The sequence below is a fragment of the Theropithecus gelada genome, chromosome 13 (assembly GCF_003255815.1).
Source record: "Theropithecus gelada isolate Dixy chromosome 13, Tgel_1.0, whole genome shotgun sequence".
NCBI classification, from domain to species: Eukaryota; Metazoa; Chordata; class Mammalia; order Primates; family Cercopithecidae; genus Theropithecus; species Theropithecus gelada.
Genome location: NC_037681.1, coordinates 46,939,822 through 46,964,952, shown reverse-complemented (window position 1 = coordinate 46,964,952; position 25,131 = coordinate 46,939,822). Strand labels below are relative to the sequence as shown.

The 25,131-nt window shown below is 47.1% G+C and overlaps 1 protein-coding gene across 1 annotated transcript in view; it reads left to right on the top strand.

The window, feature by feature from the left end:
* The window catches only part of CIB4 (calcium and integrin binding family member 4), a 59,242-nt gene extending 34,691 nt beyond the window's left edge, over nucleotides 1–24,551 (top strand). The window contains exons 4-7 of the mRNA XM_025354581.1: nucleotides 10,285–10,426; nucleotides 21,842–21,951; nucleotides 22,829–22,917; nucleotides 24,355–24,551. Coding sequence (XP_025210366.1) covers nucleotides 10,285–10,426; nucleotides 21,842–21,951; nucleotides 22,829–22,917; nucleotides 24,355–24,385 — 372 coding nt within the window. The 3' untranslated portion in view covers nucleotides 24,386–24,551. The remainder of the gene's footprint in view (nucleotides 1–10,284; nucleotides 10,427–21,841; nucleotides 21,952–22,828; nucleotides 22,918–24,354) is intronic.
* Nucleotides 24,552–25,131: the final 580 nt, after the last annotated feature.

Genomic DNA, 25,131 nt, shown 5'->3' with positions numbered 1-25,131 from the left:
GTTGAGCTGACTGAATGACGCTGACCCAACACTGCCACCTTCTGGTAGAGCTACTCTAGTGCTGAAGGGCGAATCCTGGTTCAGACCCAGAACTAGGAATTCTTCCTAGGCAATGGGATAAAGGAAGAAGAGCCTTCCCTGAAAGGGCGTCCATTCCCCTGTTCGCAGGTGAGTCCAACAAGTTCATCTACCTGTGGCATCCCAGCCACTGCGGGTGGTGATAAGCTCTTCCATTTCTTCCAGGCAGCCACTTGCAGGAAGCCCAGGAGCACAGGGTGGAATGGGTTCCACCATCCACCAGCTGATAGACTCTTTCCCCCAGTGACCCACTGCCTACAAGGGGTGAAGGACATTTTTTTTTTCACTTGAACAAACGTTAAAAACCTTTCTTTTTTAAAAAAAAATACAAGCATTTAATGCTATTAATTTCCATGTATACACTGCTTTCACTGAATACCACAAATTTTTGTATGTTGTGTTTTCATTTTCACTTAGTTCAAAATAATTTCTAATTATTCATGATTTCTTTGACTTTGAGGGTTTTCAGGAATCTTTTTATTATTGATTTCTAATTTAATTTTGTTATTTTCAAATAACATTTTCTCTATGCTTTAAATCCTCTCAAATTCATTGAGGTTGGTTTGATAACCCTGAATATGGTCTACCGTGATAAATATTCCAAATACACTTGGAAAAAATGTGTATTCTGCTGTGTGAGGTGGCGTGTTCTGTAAAATATCAATTGGGTCCAGTTGATTGGTAGTCTTTTTAAGTCTTTTATATCCTTAATGATTTTTAGAAGTCCTGCTTGTTCTATCAATCATTGGATGTTGAAATCTCCAACTATAATTGTGAATTTGTCGTTTTGAAAAGGATTTAAAATGAGGGGAAAAAACCCTTTATGTTTACTCACCTACTTATGATTTCTAATGTTCTTCATTCCTCTGTGCAGATACAGGTTTCCTTCTGGAATTTTCCTTCTGTCAGAAGGACTTCCTTTTATGTTTTTTGTAGCTCTGGTCTACTGCTGATGCATTCGCACAGCTTTTGTTTGGGGAAAAAAAGAGTATTTTGCCTTCAGATTGGAAAGGTATTTTTGCTGGGTATAGAAGAGTAGAATAAGAGCCTTTTTTTCTTTCTCTCAGAGAGTTAAAGATATCACTCCATTGTCTTCTGGCTTGCTTAGTTTCTGACAAGAGACCTAGTATCATTTTTATCTTTGTTCCCCTTTACGTATGTGTTTCCTGCCTCTGGAGAAAGATTTTTCTTCTATTTATTTATTTTTTTGAAACAGGGTCTTGCTCTGTCACCCAGGCTGGAGTGCAGTGGCATGATCATAGCTCACTACAGCTTTGTTCTGAGCTCAAGCAATCTTCTTGCCTCAGCCTCCCAGGTAGCTGGGACTGCAGACGTGCACCACCATGCCCAGGTAATTTGTTTATTTTTAGTAGATACAGGGCCTTGCTATGCTGCCCAGACTGGTCTCGAACTCCTGGGCTCAAGTGATCCTCCTGCCTCTGCCTCCCAGAGTGTTGGGATTCCAGGCATGAACCACCCTGCCCAGCTCTGATTTTTCTTCTTATTACTGCTTTTTAGCAGTTTGATTAGGCTGTGCATTGATGTAGTTTTCTTCATATTTCTTTTTTCAGGTATGATCTTGCTCTGTTGCCCAGGCTGGAGCGCAGTGGTGAAATCTTGGCTCATTGTAATCTCTGCCTCCTGGGCTCAAGTGATCCTCCCACCTCAGTCTCCCGAGTAGCTATGACTATAGGTGCACACCACCACACCTGGCTAATTTTTGTATTTTTTTTTTTAAATACAGTTGAGGTTTTTGCCATGTTGCCCAGGCTGGTCTCGAACTCCTGGGCTCAAGTGATCTGCCTGCCTCGGCCTCTGAAAGTGCTGGGGTTACAGGCATAAGCATGAGTCTGTTTTCATTAGCTGATTTTTCTGCTGGCTGTGGGTCTTATTTTCCTTCTTTTTTTGCATGACTGATAATTTTTTATTGGATGCTAAACACTGTAAATTTTGTATGGTTAGGTGTTTAATTTTGTTGTATTCATTTAAATGTTACTGAGTTTTGTTCTTGGATGCTGTTTTGTTACTGAAATCTTTGATCCTTTCAAGTCCAGCTTTTAAGGTTTAGTAAGACAAGTACTGTGTACCTTTCACCCTGTATTCACATCAGGGAAAGCTGGGTGAAAGGTGGACAGGACCTGTATACCTATTATATTTTTATATAGATATTTTTATACCTATTATATTTTTCAAAACTAAGAAATAAAACTTAATGCTTGTGTTGTATTAATGCAATACAAACTTTGCTTGGCTTTCACTAGTTTTCCACTCATGTTTTTTGATCTGTGTCAGGATCCCCTCCAGGGTCCCACCTTGCATTGAGTCATCGTGTGTCTTTCGCTCCTCTGATCTGTGATAGTTTCTCAGTCTTGCTTTTCCATGATTTTTTGGAGAGCACAGACCAGGTGTTTTTGCAGAACATCTTTCAACTTAGGTCTGTCAGATGTTTTCTCATGATTAGACAGAAGTAATGGATTTGTGCAAATTCCACAGAAGTGAACCCCCCACCCCACTCCATTTTTTAGAGGCAAGGTCTTGCTCTCTTGCCCATGCTGCAGTGGAGCGATCATAGCTCACTGCAGCCTTGGACTTCTGGGCTCAAGTGATCCTCCTGCTTTAGTCTTCCAAGTAGTTAGGACTACAGGCACATAACACCACACCAGCTTATTTTAATCTTTTTAGAGATGGGGGTCTCACTATGTTGCCTAGGCTGATTTCGAATGCCTGGCCTCAAGGAAGCCTCCGGCTGCAGCCACTCAAGCTCGGGATTACAGACGTGAGCCACTGCACCTGGCCTGAACCGCCCTTCTCATTGCATCATACCAGGGGATACCTGACATCAACATTACCTATTACTGGTGATATTAACCTTGATCATTTGGTGAAGGTAGTATTTCCAAGTTTCTCCACTGTAAAGTTATTTGGTAGACAGAGCTAGAAAATATAGGTATGTATACTAACCCATGTATACTACACATCAATATTTATTTTGTATCTATCCATCTGTACATGTAGTAAAATGCCCATTAGTTCATACTGATGTCTCTGACTAAATCCAGTACCATATCTAACCTTCCCTCTTGCTTCTTTATAAGTTATTTTATCTTACTTATAGCTTATTTTTTATTTATTTATGTATTTGTTCAATCATAGTATGCTTGTAGTAAGAATTGCTAATCCATAACCCTGTAAGAATCAAATTGACTCCCTAGAATACAGTGTTTATTTATATTATTTTGGTCTTTAGCCTACGTACCTGGTCAAACACCACTTTCCAAAGTTACTTGGTCACTTCCTCTTCTTCCCCTCCTTTCAGGGAGGTTTTGTCATGCATTTGTAATACAGTTGGTTTCATTTGCCATGACTTGCATTCCATCCTGGGTTCTCTACCATCCCATATTGTCTTTGATTTGCATCCAGTAAAGTTCACTCTGTGGTGTACGGTTCTATGGGTTTCCAGAAATGCATAAAGGCATGGCTTCTATCTGTACCATAGCACCCTAGAGAACAGTTCCATGACCCCCAAAATTTCCGTTGTAGTCAACTCATTCCCCCTCCCACAACCACTGACAACTACGATCTGTTTTCCGACCCTATGGTTTTACATTTTCTGGGATGGACTCATACAATATGTAGCCCTTTGGGTCTGATTTCTTTTATTTAGCAAAATACATTGAAGAATCATCCATGTTGTTGCATGAATCAATGGTTCTTCGTTTTTATTGCTGAGTCGTATTTCATTGCATGAACGTACCACGGTTTGTTTATCCATTGACCTGTGGAAGTACCTAGTGATTATTATGGCTTGCCTTTTCATTGTCTTAATTATGTATTTTGAGCAATGTAATTTGAAAATTTTTAATATACTCCAATTTATGAGTTTTCTCTTATGGTTTGTGCTTTTGTATATTGTTAAACAGTCTTTGCCCCTAAGATCATGAAGATATCCTCCTGTGATATTTACCTAATGTTTTATTTTAGTCCTACATATTAGACCTATGATCAATCTGGAATTGATTTTTGTGTATGGTGTAAGATAGGATTATAAAGATTCATTTTTTCCCCATATGAATGTCCACTGAACCCAACACCACTTATGGAAAAGACTGCCCCTTCCCCCACTGCATTGCCGTGTTGTCTTTGTCATAAATCAGGTAGCCATATATGTGTGGGTCTGTTTCTGGAGTCTCTATTATGGCCATTGATCTATTTGTCTATCCTTGCACAAATACCATACCACATTAATTACTAAAGCTTTAGCACAGATTTTTTTTTTTGACAGGGTCTCACTCTATCACTCAGGCTGGAGTGCAGTGGCGCAATTATGGCTCGATGCAGCCTCAATCTCCTAGGCTCATTGATCTTTGTACCTCAGCCTCCCGAGTACGTGGAACTACAGGCATGCACGACCATACCTGGCCAATTTTTAATTTTTTTTGGTTTCCCAGTCTGGTCTTAAACTCTGGACTGAAGGGATCCTCCCCGCTTAGCCTCCCAAAGGGCTGGGATTATAGGTGTGAGTCACCACTCCCAGCCTAGATCTTGATATCTAGTGGTATAAGTCCTTCAGCTTTATTGTTCTTTAGGATTAACTTGGTTGTTCTTCACCCTTGCATTTCCATGTAAACTTTAGAATTGGCTTGTCAAGGCCGGCAAAATGGACCAGCTGGAAAACTTTAACTAGAATTGCATTAACTTTATGGATCAATTTGGAAATAATCAACATTAATAATATTGAGCCTTCTAACTTATAAGTATATCTGAGGGGAGTTTTAAAAGGCACTAAAATACAAAATGTTGTGTTATACCCTTCTCCCAGGACACGGGCTCTGCTCACCTAAACTTACACAGCCATGAGGGACTTTTTGGGCAGTGCTTTCTCAGTGAGAGGGTGCTTCAGGTAAACTGAGGCTTCCACTCAAGACTGAGGAAGAGCTGACGTCTTCTGTACCACTCTAACAGACACCTTCATCTACCGCTTTCTTTGACAAGTGCTTTACATCTGTGTAAAATGTTTAAAATATAAACATTAATCATGTAATTTTATTTGTTTATTTATTTGTTTGTTTATTTAATTATTTTTGAGTCAGAGTCTTGCTCTGTCACCCAGGCTGGAGCGCAGTGGCATGATCTTGGCTCATTGCAACCTCTGCCTCCCGGGTTCAAACAATTCTGCTGCCTCAGCCTCCGAGTAACTGGGTTTACAGGCGCCCGCCACCACGCCCGGCTAATTTTTGTATTTTGTAGTAGAGACGGGTTTCGCCACATTGATCAGGCTGGTCTTGAATGCCTGACCTCAGGTGATCTGCCTGCCTTGGCTTCTCAAAGTGCTGGGATTACAGGAGTGATCCACCATGCCCAGCAGCCACTGCGCCCAGTCAATAAACATTAATCATATCTTTTTCTTTTTTTTTTTTGAGACAGAGCCTCACTCTGTCGCCAGGCTGGAGTGCAGTGGCGCGATCTTAGTTCACTGCAACCTCTGACTCCTGGGTTCAAGCGATTCTCCTGCTTCAGCCTCCTGAGTAGCTGGAACTACAGGTGCACGCCACCATGCCCAGCTAATTTTTGTATTTTTAGTAGAGACAGGATTTCACCATGTTGGCCATGATGGTCTTGATCTCCTGATGTGGTGATCCGCCCACCTCTGCCTTCCAAAGTGCTGGGATTACAGGTGTGACTCTCCGCACCCAGCCAATCATATTATTTTAATAAGAGTGGGGAGCAGATACAATGCACAAAATAAAGTATGATTAGAAAATAAAAACGCTAAATGAAGTCTAAATAAAAAAAGAAAACAGAAACACTAGTAATAAAGAAAATTTAAAGATGAGAACTTTTACATAAATTAATACTGTTTGATTTTTTTAATGAGCTTTTGAAAGTCCAAGTGCATCAATGACATCATCATTGAGTCACTAGTGTATTTTTGTGTGAATTTTTTCCAGCAACTGTAAAAAGCTTTTTTTGACTAGGCGCTAGTTGGAGAAATGGTGAGGAGATATTTTTAAGCTAGGTCCAAATATTTTTCCTCTGACTTTCGTCTTCAAATCAAATCTCTTGTTCAATAACTTTAAGAAGATCTTTAAAAAAAGAAAAAATTTAGTTTTTTTGGCAGGGACTGCAATCTTTTTATTGTTGATAAACTGTAGTTTCTATTTCCAAAAAACCTCCCAGCATTTGGGGTTTATTTTCATCTACTTTAGTTTAATCACGCATAGATGGAGATCACACACGAGTTACCTGTATAAATTGCTATACTGACATGTTTGTATTCCCTTTGTTCAAAACGCCCTCAAACCAGGGTACATGTTATTCTTGAAATGGAAGCATAGCTTTGTCAACTGTCACTTCCTTCCTCCTCTGGAGGATTGAAGACTTCTGAATAAGTGTGAAATTTCATACAGATGATAACTCTCTGGATAGGTCCCCAAATTTATTGGTTCAGATTTCAAATTGTTAAAGTTATAGCATCAAAAATCTGGAATCCAGTAAACTGGACCTGTGATCTCTAATGAGGCTTGCTCTTCCAGCTTCTGCTTCTTGGCTCTTCTGTCTGCCTGGGGCTGGACTGAACCAGATCCGAGGACACTGGCTGAACTGGCCTTTAGCTCAGGATGGAGAGCAGGGAGGGACATGCGGCTGCACCACCATTGCCCTTAGCAACTCTCCCGCAGCACTATCGGTGCCCCTTTGACTGGAGCTGCTCTGTCGCAGGGGTGCTCATAACCTGGGCTGTCCCTTGAGACAAGGACCCTGGGGGAGAAGGGAGCTGCACCTTGTTGGAACAGAGACAGCCCTGGGACACTCTCCTGGCAGGTGCCTGCCAGGCCTCAAAGCGAACTATACTAGCCACTCCTGGGTCCCCAGGACTCAAACGCAGCTCTGGTGAGCTCGGCCCTAGCCCTGTGGCCTGACATCTGCCCTGCCATCCTCCCAGGGACAGTGTCCCCTCCTCCATACTCGGATTCCTCCCTGTTTCCCAAGCCCAGTGGCTCCGTGTCAGCTCCATCTTCTTTGACCTTCTCCCTTCTGCAGTCTTTGGTCCCGTGGCCCCCTCCTGTGCCTCTCACTTTCATAGTAACAGAGTCATAGAGTCATTTTTAGCTGGCCGCTGAGTTCTCCTAGGCTGTGAACCATTTCTTTAACTTCAATCTAGATTCTGTTTTTGCACTTTTTTTTTGTTTGTTTCAGATGGAGTCTCCCTCTGTCACCCAGGCTGGAGTGCAGTGGCATGATCTCAGCTCACTGCAACCTCTGCCTCCCGTGTTCAAGCGATGTTCCTGCCTCAGCCTCCCAAGTAGCTGGGACTGCAGGCACGTGCCATCACACCCTACTAATTTTTGTATTTTTAGTAGAGATGAGGTTTTGTCATGTTGGCCAGGCTGGTCTCGAACTCCTGGCCTCAGGTGATCTGTTGGTCTTGGCCTTCCAAAGTGTTGGTATTACAGGTGTGAGCCACCACGCCCAGCCAAAAAATGCTTTATATTAAAGTAAGAATTTTAGAGGGATCCATTTCCAAGGTTTTCTATATTTTAATGGCCGCTGCTTGGCCTTTGATATTTTTTGGCACCAGGCACCTTAGTGGAAATAAGACAGGACAGGTTCAGGAGTCCTGGGTCTCTGGCCGGCTCTCCCACTTGTTGCTGAGTCCTTCCCCTTCCCCAGGCCTCATTTCCACATCTGTGAGATGAGCAGGTTAGCCTAGATCACAAATCCCCAGCAATTATGTTAAAAAATGAGAAACATGTACTCATCATACGTATATATTCATTTATAAACTGTATACATTTACTACTATACTAAGCTGATATAATATCAAAATAAAAAAATTAAGGACAAGCTAAAAACTACATAAAATATTTAACAAACAATTCTCCCTTTAATAGGTATGGTAAGATTTCTTCCTTGCACTATGCTATTGTTTGCATATAACTAATAATATTGTAAGAGAAAGCAATGTGGTTGGATATGCTTAATTATTCTTTGAAATCTTGCTTTAAGATTGAGCTAGAGCCATTCAGAGGTCTGGTTCTGTTCAGGTTTTTTTTTTTTTTTTTTTTTTTTTTTAAATAGCTGTCGTAACTGATCCAAAGAGAGGAAATGTATCATGGGCTGTATGTCTTAAATCACGGCATTGATTTTCAACCCCATTCACCAATTAAAAGCTTTGGATTGAAATTAAGCTAGTAACTGTCTGTCTTCTCTTATGTCATCAGTCAGTGGCTCTTACACTAAGTGGAAAGTATTACATTTTTATATTTTTAACAAATGAATTCAAAATCCACTGACATTCTTTATTTGGACAATTTCCAAACAGGTCAGAAGAGTCTGTTTCTATATTTTCAGGTATGTAATGTAAGCATTTCTATAGGTGATACACATGTTTTTAACCGCAAAAATCCCATTTTAAAAATATTCTCTTCAAAGCATGAGTTTCTTTAGAAAAGCAATAACGCTAAAATGAGTCACCTTTACCTTGAAAAGTCAAATGAAATTGAGTTCATTTTCTGGTGGATATTTGCTAGGTAGCATACTGCCATCAGTTACTTGTCACCATGGAAAGGTCAGCAAATTTGGAACACTTGTCTTTTTGTGCCAGGAAAACATATAACTCATCTTTAAGTTTGATAGTGCTTTTAAGAACTCTTCCAAGAGCTAAGCAGCAAACCTCCATGTGGCTCAGAAGATTTTCAGAAGATTTTCATACTCACTTTCCTTCTGATTACAAATCATTGTATAAGTTTTACTTTTTTTTTTTTTTTTTTTTAAGATGGGAGTTTCGCTCTTTTTGCCCAGGCTGGAGTGGAATGACGCAATCTGGGCTCACTGCAGCCCCTGCCTTCCGGGTTCAAGCGATTCTCCTGCCTCAGCCTCCTGAGTAGCTGGGATTATAGGCATGCGCCACCACGCGCAGCTAATTTTTTTTTTGCATTGTTAGTAGAGACAGGGTTTCACCACGTTGGCCAGGCTGGTCTCGAACTCATGACCTCAGGTGATCCACCCGCCTCGGCCTCCCAAAGTGCTGGGATTACAGGCATGAGCCACCGCGCCTGGCCCAGTTTTACTATATTTTAACTCTTTTTTTTTTTTTTAAAGAACCATTTCAATGCCTTCTGCTGTACTTTAGGTATTTCTGGGCTTACCTTCCTGACTGCAGTAGCCTGCAGGAAATCCTGCAGGGAAATCATTTAGCATGTGTCGCCATCCTGCACCCTCACCCCAGAACTCTTTTCCATCATGGAGCAGCCACCCCCTCCGTAAGTACCTTCACCTTTCCCCAGCAATGGTGTTTTCATTAAAGACATTCATTTACTATTCAGTCCATGTCTCTGTTTCCTTTAGTGGCTTGCAGAAATGTGGTTTTTCACATACAGAATCTAGGAAAACCATATTAGAAAATCTATACCTTTATTTAACTATTTAGCAAAGCTTTCACAGTGTGAAATTTGTTCGAATACTTATATCTCTGTATCTTCAGCAATATTTTCTCTGCATCTTCCAACGTGCTCACATGTTGTGTCATAGGTACTATTCGTGCTACCAGCAGCTACCACATCAACTGCCCTGTTTTCAGTCTCTATAAGACACGCTGTATGTGTGTGTGTGTGTGTGTGTGTGTGTGTGTGTGCAGAGTCATGTGACATGGATCTAAGGAGTGTATTGGTGTCCTGGCAACCACCTCCCTCCCATCACTACCAGCAAAGACAAGGGGAGGTCCCCTGGGAAAGGAAGCTTGGTATCTCATTCCCTGGCTGGCTGTGCGCTTGGGCAGTGAGCCTGTTGGCTTACCTTGCACCTGCCTGAACACAGGAAAAGAAAACTGATGCAGGGCTTCTTGTTATGTCTGCCTGGATACTCATGATTTCTACCCCATAGAAAAGGACTTGCATTTAGAGTAGGAAAGGTTTCAGCTCTGACATTCTCTTGTTCATTTGCGTTTTCATTATAACTATTATCTTCAATTGTGGTGTCCTTGCAGGAATCTTGTGAAGTCACATATCCATCTGCAAGAGTCATCCCCAGCACCCCATCATGCTCAGGGTCCTGGCTCAGTGAGCCACCATCTACTCTGAGATTTAGATTGCGTCTGTTGTTTTCATCTCAAACCCAGGACACAGTGTTTGTAACAGATGAGAGAGGCCCAGGGAGACACAGCCCCGAACCTGATAGACCTCCTCCCTTTTCCTCCCTCCTCACCCACAGGTCAACCCTTTCAGAGACCGTATCTGCAGGGTGTTCTCCCACAAAGGTGTGTTCTCCTTTGAAGATGTGCTGGGCATGGCATCTGTGTTCAGCGAGCAGGCCTGCCCAAGCCTGAAGATTGAGTACGCCTTTCGCATCTATGGTAGGTGCTGTGGGGGACTGAGGGGTGAAGGGTGGAAGGGCCATACACAACATACCATATCTGGACTCCATCATCAGTTCATTGATGGATGGTGTTAACTGGGGTTTGCTGGGGTATCTGTGGGTATGTGTCATATTTTGCATGTACCATGGAGTAAAAACAAAAAGATTGAAAATGACGGCGTCAATGGATAGACTCCCCTCCATGTCATCAGAGAGCAATGGAGTCATTGGCCTTGATATTTGGTGTTAATGTGTGGTGTGTGGGCAGGTGAGAGAGAGAGAGAGAGAACCACATATGCATGTAAAGGATTTATGCTTATTTGGCAGAAGGAGCATTGGATAGGAAATTAAGGAAATTTGAACAATCTTGGACAAATCATTTCACCTTTCTGGGGCTCAGTTTTCTCATCTGTAAAATGAAGGGATAGAGAGAGATAATCTCTGAGGTCCTTTGACATTTTTTGGTCTCTGACTGTCTCGGGTAGTCAAAAGACTCTGCTGAAGTTCTGCTTTTCACCAGGCAAATGTCCGCTTAGCACAGCTGGGATGCAAGGGAATTCTCAAAAGGAATCAAAAGGAAAGAAAGAAGTCTTAAGATGCTTTCAAACAAACCAGGTGCAAGTCTTTAGTGCATCCTGATAACTCTTTGGCCCCAAAGGACTTGCACATTTAGACTTGTTCATTTGCATCTCACGTTCCTTCCTTTCCTGCCAGTTCCTCCCCAGTCTCCACATGGTGGACTCCGTCTCATTTCTGCCTCACCCAAGTGGGATGTGGATAGAAGACAGTAGAAGAGCTTTAAGCCAGATGGACTTACGAGGCCTCAGTTTTTTCATCTGTAAAAAGGACTTAATATTTTTGTGGCCCGTACGTCCTCAGGTTCAGCATTCAGTAAGCACACGTGAAATCACAGAGTTCCCTCCTGAGAATGGCTGAGTAAACTCCTATCATATGGTCACTCCTGCAGATAGCAACTATAAAACTCTAAACTAAATACAAAAATCAACTAGCTGATGATATTGGAAAGCTATCGAAAGCGAGATGTATTCTAGAGAGAGCTGAGGCCTGGAAGAAGGAAACGGTAGAAGATGGGTTTTCCTTCACCCACCTTTTTTATTTTTAACTTTTCTGTCCTGAAAGTAGGCTTCAGTGAGTGGAAACACTGGACTCATGCAGGCTGATGGAAACACTGGACTCTTTCTGACTTGAAGAGCCGAGAGTTTGGGGCACACACAGCCCCTGCAAAGTGAGGGAGAGCCTATGAAAGAGAAAGGGAGTCCAAATTTTGCATGTAAACTATGCCCGTATCTCTTTCTGACCTCTACACCACAAACACGAGGGCAAAGTCAAAGCAGCTCAGCTAAGGATAAAAGAACTAAATTGAGATTTGAGCTTCCACTACCTTTTAACCAGATCCACGAGTGACAGGGTTTGCACTTTGAGTCCAAATCAATTGCCTGCTAAAACCAAAAATTCAGCACTCTTTGGAGAAATACAGAGTCTCTACAACAAAACATTTATAATGTCCAAGAAGCTATTCAAAATTGTACACGATGTACAAAAATACTTTTTAATTGATGAATTCTCAACAATGGAGACTGACTGACATGACCCAGATGTTGGAATTAGCTAATAAAGGTTTTAAAACAGCTATTATAACTGTATTAGTCAGGATTCTACAGAGAAACAGGACCAATAGGCTATTTATGTGTGTATATGTATATGAGTGTATGTGTGTGTGTATATATTTGTGTGTGTTTACATGTGTGTATATATATATACACTTACATACACACACACACACATATATATATACACACACACACCTATCTCTACATACATATGTAGAAAGAGAGAGAGATTTATTCTAGGAACTGGCTCATGTGATTACGGAGGCTGAGAAGTCCCATGATCCGCTGTCTGCAAGCTGGAAAGCTAAGAAAGGTGGTGGCATAATTCATTCTGAAGGTCCAAGAACCAGGAGCATCAATGTCTGTGTATGGGAGAAGATGGATGTCTCAGCTCAGAGAGTACAAATTCATCCTTCCTCCACCTTTTTGTTCTGTTGGGTCCTCCATGGATGGAACAATGTCCAGTTGGTGAGGGTGGATCTTTACTCAGTCTATTGATTCAAATGCTAATCTCTTCCAGAAACACCCTCACAGAGATACCCAGAAAGAATGTGTTGCCAGCTATCTGGGCACCCTTAGCTCAGTCAAGTTGACACATACCATTAATCATCACAGTATTCATGCCCAAAGATGTAAAAACTGCTCATAACAAATGAAAAGATAGGAAATCTCAGTAGAGAAGCAGAAATTATAAGAAAGAATCAACTGGAAAATATAGAACTGAAAAGACATCTGAAACAAAAATTCACTGGATGAGCTTAACGGGAGAATTGAGATAACAGAGGAGTCAGGAAACTTGAAGATAGATCAATAGAAATAACCTAATCTGAAGAACAGAGAGAAAAATTACTCAGGGAAAGGAGAACAGAGCCTCAGAGACATGAAGGACAATAGAAAGCTCTAACATGTATCTAGGTGGAGTCTGAGAAGGAGAGGAGAGAGTGAATGTGGCAGAACAGATATCTGAAGACCTAATGGCCCCAAATGTCCTACATTTGATGTAAGACACAGATTTACGGTGAACTCCAAGCAGGATATGTAGAAATTAAATCACATACCCAAATTAAGTTGGCTTCGTAGGCCCCACCTGTCTATACCAGCTTTCCTCCTTCCTTCCCCCAAGTATTTCTGGGAGTCTCCAGGGGGATCCCAATGCATCCAGGGAGTTGGAGCCCTCTAGCCGCTGCTCCTCTCGGCCAGGCCTCCCACAGGTGGCAGCTGTGTTGGCTCAAGCCCCCATCAGTGCTCCTCTGGCTGGGGTCGCTCCTCTGGAGGATGCCAGCCTAGGCTTGGTGTTCCCGTCTTAGCCAAGAGTCTTTAGGTTGCAAACCACAGAAACTTACCTATGTAAAAGCCACTGATAAGAACCAGCACTAGATGAGTTTTTCATTGTGTAAGAAATTACCACAAGCTTAGAGGCTTTAGATAACATACATTAGTAACCTCACAGTTTCTGTGGGCTAGAGTCCAGGCATGACTTAGTTGGGTCCTCCTCTTAGGGTTTCACAAGCTGCCATCAAGCTTCCGGCTGGGGTGCCTTCTCACCTGGAGGGCACTTGACTGGCGGAGTCTGCTCCTGAGCTTGCTCACGTTGTTGGCAGAATTTACTTCCTTATGTCTGCAGGACTTAGGGCCTTAACTTCTTGCCGGCCCTCAGTCGGAGGTTGCCCTCAGCTCCTGGACACCTGGGCCTCTCAACCTGGCCACTTGCTTCTTTAAAGACAGCCAGCAGGAGAGACTCTTGAGTCACCCCACTGGCAAGATGGAGTCATAAAAGACAGCGTGTTGGTGGAAGTGACAGCCCATCAATTTTGCCAAGTTTCATTGGTTACAAGCAAGTCACAGTTCCCACCCACACTCAAGGGAGTTGGGGGTTATACAAAAGCCTGAGCACCAAGACGTGGGGCTCTTGGGAGAGAGGTCACTAGAGTTCATCTGCCAAGAGCATTATGGAGCCCATGGTGGAAGTGAGGCAGGACTCCTGGGGCCCTGGGGCACAGCTGGATGAGAGTCAAGAAGCCAGACAGCTGTGGTCTCCTCTCCACCGCTGCCTCGTCTCTCGTCTCTGCCTCTCTCTGTGGGCTTTCCTTCTCCTTCTGCAGATCTGCTATGCCTCTGTGCCCACAGGCCAAAGATGACTCCCCGGCCCCCACATGGCCTGCAGGCTTCACTCTGAGTAGCCACAAGCATCTCTGTTTCTCCTTTCTGTTTTCTCACCCAGCCTATGATCTAGCTTCCCCTGGGATAGGTGACCAGCCTTGCCCAATCACCTGCAGCCAAAAAGAAGCAGAGTTGTGAAACAAGCATGGCTCCAGGGGCCTGCCACTGGGGTGGGGACACTTCTCAGAGATGGTAGAGCGTAGGCTGGGCAGAGGCCACAAAAGACGTCTTCCTCCGCTGACTTTCTGTGGTTTCCTGAGCTAAACAAACAAAAACACTCAAACCCTTCAGGAGAGAGGTGAGCAGCAGGTTCTCCTTGGGCTTCAAGGCACAAGCTAAATCGTGTTCAGCTGTGATGTGGGGAAAACACTCACTGTCCCAAGAGGTCAGACTGAGAGCCTCAGGGCAGATCAAGGACTAGACAACGCAATATCCCCCACAATGTCTTTGTATCTTCCTCCCCCACTCTCTCCAGGCCCCTTGGAGCATATAGGTTCCTTCCTCCAGCCTAAGCACAAACACAAAAAGCTCAAAGCCTTCATGCAAATCAGCTGTGCAAATAGACGCCCAGGGGCTCATAAATGCCCAAGCTTCATCAAATAGACTCAGACGAACCTGAATTCTCTCAGGGCTCAGAAGGTTTCTTTACAGAGCTGTCAGCAAGATTAGAGATGGGACACGTGGATCGTGAGCCTGCGTAATAAGTCGAGGAGGGAGTGGTCCACAGTGCAGGATGAAGAGGGATCAAAAAAGAGGGGAAAGGAGACAGAAAGGGAAAGGAGAAGGCAGGCATGGTAACTGTCATGGTGATGATTCTCAGCAGAAGCCCAAAGATGGAACTCAATGCTCCAGCCCCTTGCTACCCGCGGTGTGGTCCACGGACCAGCAGTATCAGCACTGCCAGGAAGCTTATCAGAAATGCAAAGCCCCAGGCCCCATTCCACCCATTGGATCTGAATCTGCATTTTAGCAAGATCCCCAGCAGATTCCTCTGCGCTTTAACGTCTAAAAAGCATTGCTCTAACCCACTGCTTTTCACACTTGGCTGTACATTGAATCACCTGTGAGTTTTTGTTTGTTTGTTTGTTTGTTTTTAAATACAGATGCTTGGGCCCCAGCTCCAGGGACTTGATGGAATGGTATTGAGTATGTCCCGGGCTTGGGCTTTTTGGAAGCTCCCTGGATGGCTCGAATGAGCAGCAGACTGTGAGAGCTGTTGCTCTAAACTGCTGCAGGAGTTAGGGTTGCATTCAGTGATGTGGAGCAGTGGCCATGGTATTACAAAAAAGAAAAAACAAAGTCTAGAGTCAGGCATCCAGAGTTGGGGCAATGGCTTCAGGATGTTACTGAGGGTCCAGGCTCCTTTGAGCTTCCTATTCTGCCAACAGTCAGGGACCATTATCCTCATAGTCACAACATGGGTTCTGTGCCCAAAGACATCTTATCTTCATTTCAGGAAGAAAAGGTGATAGGAAAAGGGATCAAAATAAAAGTACATCCAAAGTACAGATAAGTCCACTCTCCTTTCACAAGCTTTCTTGGAAGCCCCGCCAGCATTTTTGGTTTATATTTCATTGGCCAGAACTATGTCACCTGGTTACCCATAGCTGCAAAGGAGACTTAAAACATCCAGCTACACATTTTAAGCTGGACATGGTGTCATCCTGAAAAGAAACTGCAGTTATGTTAGTAAGAAAGACAGGAGAATGGCTTTTGGTCAAGAATCCAGCGGGGGCTGGGTACAGTGGCTCACACCTGTAATCCCAGCACTTTGAGAGGCTGAGGTGGGCGGATCACCTGAGGTCAGGAGTTCGAGACCAGCCTGGCCAACATGGTGAAACCCTATCTCTACTAAAAATACAAAAATTAGTTAGGCATGGTGGCAGGCAGCTGTAGTCCCAGCTACTTGGGAGGCTGAGGCAAGAGAATCAGTTGAACTTGTGAGGTGGAGGTTGCAGTGAGCCAAGATTGTGCCACTGCACTCCAGCCTGGGGAACAAGAGTGAGATTCTGTCAAGGAGAAGGAGAAGGAGAAGGAGAAGGAGAAGGAGAAGAAGGAGAAGGAGAAGGAGAAGGAGAAGGAGAAGGAGAAGGAGAAGGAGGAGGAGGAGGAGGAGGAGGAGGAGGAGAAGTAGGAGGAGGAGGAAGGGAAAGGGCAGGAAGAGGAAGAGGAAGAAGAAGAAGAGGAAGGACAAAAAGGAGAAAGAGAAGAAGAAGGAGAAGGAGGAGGAGGAAGGGGAAGAGGAAGGGGAAGAAGAAGAAGGAGGAGGAGGAGAAGGGGAGGAAGAAGGGGAAAAGGAAGGGGAAGGGGAAGAGGAAGGGGAAGGGGAGGAAGAGGAAGAAGATGAAGAGGAAGAAGGAGGAGGAGAAGGAGGAGAAGAAGAAGAGGAAGGAGAAGGAGAAGAAGAAGTAGAAGAAGAAGGAGGAGGAGGAGAAGGGGAGGAGGAAGGGGAAAAGGAAGGGGAAGAGGAAGGGGAGGGGGAAGAAGAGGAAGAAGATGAAGAGGAAGAAGGAGGAGAAGAAGAGAAGAAGAAGAGGAAGAAGAAGAGGAGGAAGAGGAGGGGGAGGAAGGAGGAGGCGGAGAAGAGGAGGAGGAAGGGGAAGAGGAAGGGGAAAGGGGGGAAGAGGAAGGGGAAAGGGAGGAAGAGGAAGGGGAAGAAGAAGGAGAAGGAGAAGAAGAAGAGGAAGAAGAGGAGGCAGAGGCAGAGGCAGCGGCAGCGGCAGCAGCCAGCAGGGACAGCCACACCTCCCTGGAGCTTACCTACTGGGCTCCAGGTCCTGCTCTGAGAGACACTCTGGTCTCCAACTGATCAATCTCCTCTCTCCGTACCTCTGGAGAGTTTCCACTGGTGAGAGGCCACCATCCCAGCAATGTCTTCCTGCTCCTGTCAGCACAGCCTCCACCAGTTAGGAATTATCCCCAGGCAGGTACCGGAGCACCTGTGGCAGATCTCCCCCTACCTTGCCAGGGCCTGACACCATTGCAGGTGCAGGTGGCTGGGGAGAGGCAAAGGAAGAAAGCTCAGTTCTCATGAAAGTCACGGTGAAAGGAGCCCTCCCTCCCTCCACCAGACAGGTTGATTTCTGTAAAAGCCCTGGGAAACTGCAAGGAGTAGGAATGACAGAGACTTCGAGTGATGATGGTCAGAGTCTTCGGGGGGCCTGAAGGCTGAGTCCCAACTCCACCAGCTCTCTGGGCCCCTCCTAGCATTGCTGGGAGACAGCAAGAAGAAGGCTCCAGCCCCTCCCAAGTGGTCTGAGACTGCAGAGGCCGCCTAGGCTGGTCAGCCTCCCGGAGCTCTCAGCCCCCAACCCCTCCCCAGCTTCTCTGCCCTTGCCACCCCCAAAGGAGGGGAACTGTCCAGGACTACATTTACTCTAGCAAATTATTGTTTCCAGATGGCTTGGGGCCAAAGCCATGTCATATGCTGCAGTATCTGCATAGAACAGCTGGGCCAGCAGGATGCCTGGGGACACCGCAGGGTCTCTGAGAGAGGCTGCAGAGTTCCCAGCAGCAGTGCAGTGCTGTCCACCATCTCCAGGCCCTGGGGCTGGTCCCTCCACCCCCTTCACCTGCTCTGAGACATTTCCCATGGAGGTGATAGCAGAGCCTGTGCAGGGAGAGAGGCTCCAGTCCTGGCACTGACAAGCATTTAGCCAGGGAAGGGGCACTGCTGGAGGAGTGAGGGGAACGTACATCTTCCATACCCATATCCTGCCATGGGGAACAGAGACAAGTCTTGGCTCTGCCACCAAAGGACCCAGTGACATCAGCAAACTTGGGCCTTAGTTTCTCTAGTAGAAATGAGTATAGAAACTGGTATAAACCAATATAGCTCTCTAGTTCCTTTCCTTCAAGGTGGGTTTATAAAGCCTCTTCAGTTTGTACTTTTAGTGTTTAGCAATCATCAAGTGATGTAGAATTGAGTCTCTTAGTATAAAAGATATGACTATACTAAGTTACAGCGTTGTATAGTTACCAAGTATTGACAATAACTATATATACTAAGATATCTTAGTATAGAAGATGCTTATTAGATATAACTAATATGCTTATTCTTATTTATATCTAACCTTCTATACAGAATATCTTCTATATTCTGTGTGATGTCTATGTATTTTCTTATTTAATCTCCACAGCAACTCTGCAGAGGTACTGTTATTACTCCCGTTTTACAGATGAGGAAACTGAGACTCAGTAATGAATTAGGATTAAATTTGGTGGCCAATGACAGGATACCACAGGTAGCAGGGCTTAAGCAAGATAGCTTTCAAGATTGCTGAAAGCTATATATTTATTTATCTAATATGTAGAAGTCAAGAGATAGTTACCCACAGTGGTTCTTTTTGTTTTTGTTTTTGTTTTTTTTTTTTGAGATGGAGTCTCGTTCTGTCACCCAGGCTGGAGTGCTGTGGTGCGATCTTGCTCACTGCAAGCTCCGCCTCCCGGGTTCACACCATTCTCCTGCCTCAGCCTCCCCAGTAGCTGGGACTACAGACCCCCGCCACCACGCCCGGCTAATTTTTTGTATTTTTAGAAGAGATAGAGTTTCACCATGTTAGCCAGGATGGTCTCGATCTCCTGACCTCGTGATCTGCCCGCCTTGGCCTCCCGAAGTGCTGGGATTACAGGCGTGAGCCACCGTGCCTGGCCAGTTACCCACAGTGGTTCTAAAGCTCTCAGTGTCAGGGATCCCAGGTCCTCCTATCTTGTCGCTTTATCCTTCATTCCCAAGGTCACCTTATTATCCCAGAGGACCACACCTTCTCTTTATAGACGGTCCCAGAAGTTGTCTGTGCCTCTTCTGCTTACACTTCATTGGCCAGAACATAGTCACACAGGCACATCTAGCAGCAAGGGAGGCTGGCAAATGTAGTGATTGTTTTGGGTGATCCTCTGCCCATGAAAGATTGGCGCTTTATTGCAATAAAGGCAGTTAAGGGTGGTTAAGAACATAGACTTTCCATCAAGTGAGACTGCCTGGGTTTAATCCTGTCTCCATCACTTACCAATGGTTACCCTGGGTAATTCATTCATTATTTATTCAACAACAGTCATTGAGCATCTACTCTGTCCCAGGCATTGTTCTGGGAACTAGGGATACAGCAGTGAGCAAAAAGACAAAGATGTCTGCCCTTGTGGAATTGATATTCGAGTGGAGAGAAATAAATGAGCTAATAACACATAATGTGTTGGGGAGTATTCTGTGCTGGAAGAAGGAGAAAGCTGGGAAGACACAGGAAGTGCATGTTTACACAGGGACTGGGTAGTGCCTAGAAGGAGCTGACACTTGAATAAAGACCTAGAGGATCTCTAGGTGAGAGTGTCCCGAGGAGGGGGAGCCTCCGTACAAAGGCCCTGAGGCAAGAGTGTGTCAGCTTGATTGAGCAAGGAGGCAGAGTGACGGCGGGCTGACTTGGGGATCAGGACCTGGATTCTGCTCTGGGTGAGACGGGGCTGCAAGAAGAGGGCAATGAGGAAGGAATGACAATCAACAGATCACCTGGGCTGTTGTGCTAGGAATAGACGTCAGGGAGCAGAGAGAGAAGAGGGAAGCTCAGCAAGAGACTGCCAGGGCGAGCTGGAGAGAGGAAATGGTGGCCGGGCTACGGTGGGGTAGTGCATGAGAAATGGGGGAAGCTGGGAGGATTTGCCAACCCATCACCTGTGGGGTGCAAGGGAGAGAGGTAAGGGTGCCTCCAGGTTGGCCTGAGTGGCTGGAAGAGTCCCCAAGAGTCCCAATTCCCAGGGAGGGGACAGCTGTGAGTGCAGCAGGTCTAGGGGTAAGGGCTGGGGAGGGAAGCATGAGGAGCCTGGGCTTGGACATGTAGAATATGAGGGACTATTGGGTAAGAGCAGGAAGGCAGGTGCATATGTGAGCCTGGAGTTCAGGGAGAAACCCAGGGTGGAGACATACATTTGGCATTCATTAGCCTATAGGTGAGATTTAAAGGTTGCAATGAGCTGAAATGAGATTAAGGAAGTAAGTAGGGTTATTTAATCTCTGCATGCCTCAGTTTCATCATCTCTGAAGGATTAAATGCAGTGAACTGCAAAGCGCTTAGACCACTGCCTGGCCACAGCAAAAACATCTGTGCTTGTTGTGGTGGTGATTATTATAATTCACTCAGGCAGCTGTGTTTACCACCCAGTGAGGGGCTTGGGTGATCGTGCTGGGAGCTCTGGGGGAGCGGTGCTGAGAATGCCGGACATCGCCTCACTTACCATTCAAGGCCTTCACAACTCGCCCACCTTCCAGACTTAACCCCTGATACTTCTCCGCTCAGGCGTCCCCGCAGCCTCTGCTCCCATCACACCGTGCCAGTCACTCTGGCCAAGCACCCCAGAGTGGCTCCTCTGCCGCTGTCCCTGCCTGGCATCCCAGGGTGACTCCATCTCTGCCGCTGTCCCTGGCTCCCCAGGGTGCCTCGGTCTCTGCCCACTGGTGGCCCGGCACCTTCTCCACCCGCCGTCCCTCCAGGTCACGCTCTTCCAAGGCCTGTTGAGAAGACCGATTTAGGCAGCCCTGAGGGATAAAGGACACCCCTCAAGGTGGCTCTGTGGGAAATAGGGTCAGGTGGACCCTGGCTGTTCAGTGCTCAGGAGGTTTATGTAATGACCATATTTTATGGCCCTAAAAGGAGGACCCAAGGCCTGGCCAAGCTCAGGGCAGCACTCCCCGACTGGTGGGACGGGCGGTGGGCACTTCCGAGCGCCGTCCTGGAAGGCAGGGGCCCTGGGCTGTGGCTGCAGTTGAGGAAGCAGCAGCCGGCACACACGGGAGTCAGTGCAGCCCCCAGAAGTCCGGGAAGTCCCGGTGCCACCCCCACTGTCACCCACCCCAGAGTCCCCAGGGCTCCCCGCGGCCGGAACCCTCTGGGCACACCAGGGCCACGGCAGCTTCCTGGGCTATTTTAGAGGGGATTTGAAATGTATGGAGCCCGCCATGGTCTGCAGGCTCCCTGTCCCGTTACCCTTTTTCTGACAGCTGTAGCTTGCCTGGGATGAAGAAATGGTGCCTGTTCTTGCCCATTTCTGGACTCCATTTCAGGAAGGAGGCTGCACGGGAGTGGAGGGAATATTGCCTCTTGTCCCCTTAACACTTTAAGGCACAGCCAGGGTCAGTATGGCTAGCTCCTCTGTGGAGAGGCTACAAGGACCACTGTCCCCACTTCACTGCAGAGGTGAGGGCACATGCCCAGATCACACAGCTACTGCATCTGGACAGCAGCAGGGACTGGCACCCAGGCCTTCCAACTCCAGATCCAGGCCGCCCTCTGCTCCACACTGCTTGGCAACCATATAACCCTCTGTGCCTCAGTTTCTTTTTGGTAAAAGACTAATAAAAGGTTGATTGTGAAGATTCAGTGACTTCAAGCTCCCAGGAGAGGTCTGAGCATGTAGCACACACACGATCAATACTTACTACCACTGGTATTTCTGACAGGTTATTGAGCACCCATGTGTGACCCGCCTGGGAGACCTGGGCTCTGGGGGGCCTCCCAGAGGCTAATGGGCATCTGTGGGGTCCTGGCTGGTGCTGTGTCCCCCAGGACTCCTCAAGTCCTCTTCCTATTCAGCGCCCATCTCCCTCTAATGCAGGTCTGGCCTCTTCTTTGCAGATTTTAATGAGAATGGCTTCATTGATGAGGAGGACCTGCAGAGGATCATCCTGCGGCTGCTGAACAGTGATGACATGTCTGAGGACCTGCTGATGGACCTCACGAACCACGTGTGTGCTGGGGGCTGGGAGCTGGTGGCTGGGGCTGGGGATGGGGCCGCGTTGTCACCCAAAGCCCCCAGATGTCAGGCCACCCTCTTGGGAGGAGATCCAGGGCCAGTCTGAGTCCGATGACACATTGGCCTTTGGTGCACATATTCTCTGGGGGCTGCCAAGGGGACAGGCAGCTCAGGGTGCCCTGAGGAATGGGCACACAGAGGGAGGCAACTGCCCCTCGACTTTCTGTCCTTCCTCCAAGACCTGTCCAGGGTCCCCAGAACACTGAGCCCGACCCACCCACTCGAGGGACCTCCCTACATGAGAGGGACGGCCAGTGGTGGGCCAACAGCAGCTTAGCCTCAGAGGGACCCCTCTCAACATCCCCTCCCCACACTGTCTCAGCACAACACAGTGCCCAGGTGTCCCGGAGTGACAAACACGAAGACGGCCCCGCAAACTCAAGTCAGGGCATGGATCTCGGCTTTCAGAACATGACAAGTGTCCAGCATTTCCAGTCTCGATGGGGACTAGAAGGAAGATAAAACCATGAGCACTGCTGAGGGAGTCACCACCACCTCCCTGCCTGCCTGGGCCCCCTGTAGTGCAGAGCCCCTGTGTGTACTGGTTGGCGGGGCAGGTGGGGGACACTCTTGTTCTCTCACTGCCGGGCTGGCGCTGGAGGCCCCAGGAGTGAGTGGCAGCCAGTAGGGTCCAAAGCTTTGGTGCATGTAACCTAATCTCTGTGGGGCCACTGGGGTCAGGGGACCTGGGAGACAAGTGTTGAGCATGTGGCAGAGCCCCTGGTATGTGGCGTTCCCCTCCACCCCGTGCCCCACCTCACTGCCTGACACCGGGTTCCCCTCAGCCACCTTCTGTGCTCCCTGGCCAGGTCCTGAGTGAGTCAGATCTGGACAATGACAACATGCTGTCCTTCTCAGAGTTTGAACATGCGATGGCCAAGTCTCCGGATTTCATGAAGTAAGGTATTCTGGAGGGGGCGGGACTGCCCAGAAGAGTGGGCGGGGGGGTGCATGAAGGGCCCCCCGATCTCTCCTTACCCCATGGGACATCTCAGTCTTCCCAAGGAGGCTGAGTTTCCAGAATACTTTGCAGATTCTTTCAGAATCAGCAAAACTGGAGCTTCTGAGAAATTAGGTAACCCTGGGGTATTAAAAGGCAGAGGAGAGGATTGGATCCCAGGCTTTGAGAATGACATCACAGCTCCAACCTCAGAGCATTCCCTGTGCCAGCCGACACACCTCTGTGCTTCTTCTGAGGCCCACTGGACTCCTGATGACCCCACTGCCTCCAGCAGCCAACTGGGAGTTGGCGGTTTCAGGGGGGATCAGAAGATGCTGGTGGTGGAGCTCATAGAAGAAAAGAAACAATGAGAGAAGCATCCAATTCTATTTCTTAGAGCAAGAGGGGCCCAAAGGGTCTTCTGAGGCCCAAACATCCTTGAGAAGATTGGCCATCTCCAGATGTCCCTGGCCATGTTGAAGTCTTTTTGGGGTGCTGCCGCTTTCGGGAGATGCATGCCCCCTGGAGGCAGTGCGCACCATGGAGGACAAGCCGGGTGGAGCTGGCGTCTCCTGCTCCTGGGTCCGACTCTGCCCCTGGTCTCAGAGGCGCGCTGATTTCATGTGTGCCCACTCAAGGTGCTTTTACAGATGAAGGGAAACAGAACTAAGAGCTAGACTTAGCCAGCACCAGGGCAGGAGGCCGGGGCTGCCGGGTCCCTCTGTGCCAATGTCTCTGCCTCCCATCAGCCTTCCACGCTCACTCGGTGCTGTGCACCAGCTGTCTCTGCTTTGTCAGACACAAGACCATGCATGGCCTCCCTGAAGTGGTCAAGTTTATACCTCCTCGGTCTTGAGTGACCTTCAGTGACTCCTAAGTAACACCTCTCAGCTCTGACTCCAAATCCCCAGAGACAGGATCCGAGTGGCCATGGTCAGGGGTCCTCCCCTCTTCTGACTGCCTGGATGAGGAGGGGGCTCCTCATTCCAACAGGCCTGCTAGGGCCTGTGGCCTGGGTGGCCCCTGTCTAAAAGGATGCACACTTGGGACCACCCCGGCCAAAGGTAACCCCTCTTGTTCTGTCACAGCCCAGCACGTAATGAAGCTGGCACCCTGACTGCTCGGAGTTTCACTTTGAATCTCTTCCATTTCTTTCCACTGATGCGAGCACCACAAGGTTCCTTCTGGTGCCCTGCCTTTGCCTTGTGGTGATGCTGAAAGAAGCTTAAAGAAGGTTTGGGGTTGCTTTGGGACAGCTGCAAAGTGGCTGTCACCCAGAGAAAGGGACATGAGATGCAGGCCAGGGAGGGAGCCTCCAGGACTACTGTGAACCCAGGAGTCAGAGGGCCCCTTGGACCTGCGGGCTCACGTGGCTCACGGGACTCTTTCTTTCAGCTCCTTTCGGATTCACTTCTGGGGATGCTGATGTAGCTGCAAATACCTGACGTGGCAGCCTCGAGGGAGACCACTGGCATCGAAGCCCCTCCAGCAGTGGAGGGAGCTGGTCTGAAGTATGACTTTGTCCCGGGCCCACCCTCCCCTCTAGAATATTGTTTATTAGATAAAAGAAAAGAAAAACCTGTTCCTGAGCCCACCAGATCATCACTTTTTAAATGCAGGATCATACATGGTACTTTTTATTAAGAACTGCCCATTCCAGGGCTTCCGTGTGCCAGCGTCATCAAGCAGGCTGGGGTGGCAATCTTTTTGAGGGAATAGTTCAAATCTCAACCCGTGTCATAGCAGGGGACCAAGCCAAATGGGATGAAGGTCCCTAGCAAGATAGAGGTCCTTCCCTCCCTTCATCAAAACCCCCGACCCCCAGCACCTCGCACTGCAGAGCTGCACAGAGACGTGCACATAGCAGCCATTCCAGCCGGCGCCCGGCTCCCCACTCCCCTTCTGAGGGAGAAGGCATCTTGGCCCTGATTGTGGGACCAGCAATCAGTTTATTTGCTTTGCTATTCAGCCAAGCCCTGGAATGAATTTGGCCACCACAGAGAGCCTTTGGGGTCCAGCTCCTCAGGGACTTGGAGACACGGAAGCCCCCCACTGGGTTTTTCTTATTTACATTATCCTGGGGGAGGTGTCTAATCTAATCGCTGGCTACAGAGGAGGGGCTGCTCCAGCCCCAGGTGTACTTGAACCTGGCTGTGTTCCCCTTGCCATTAG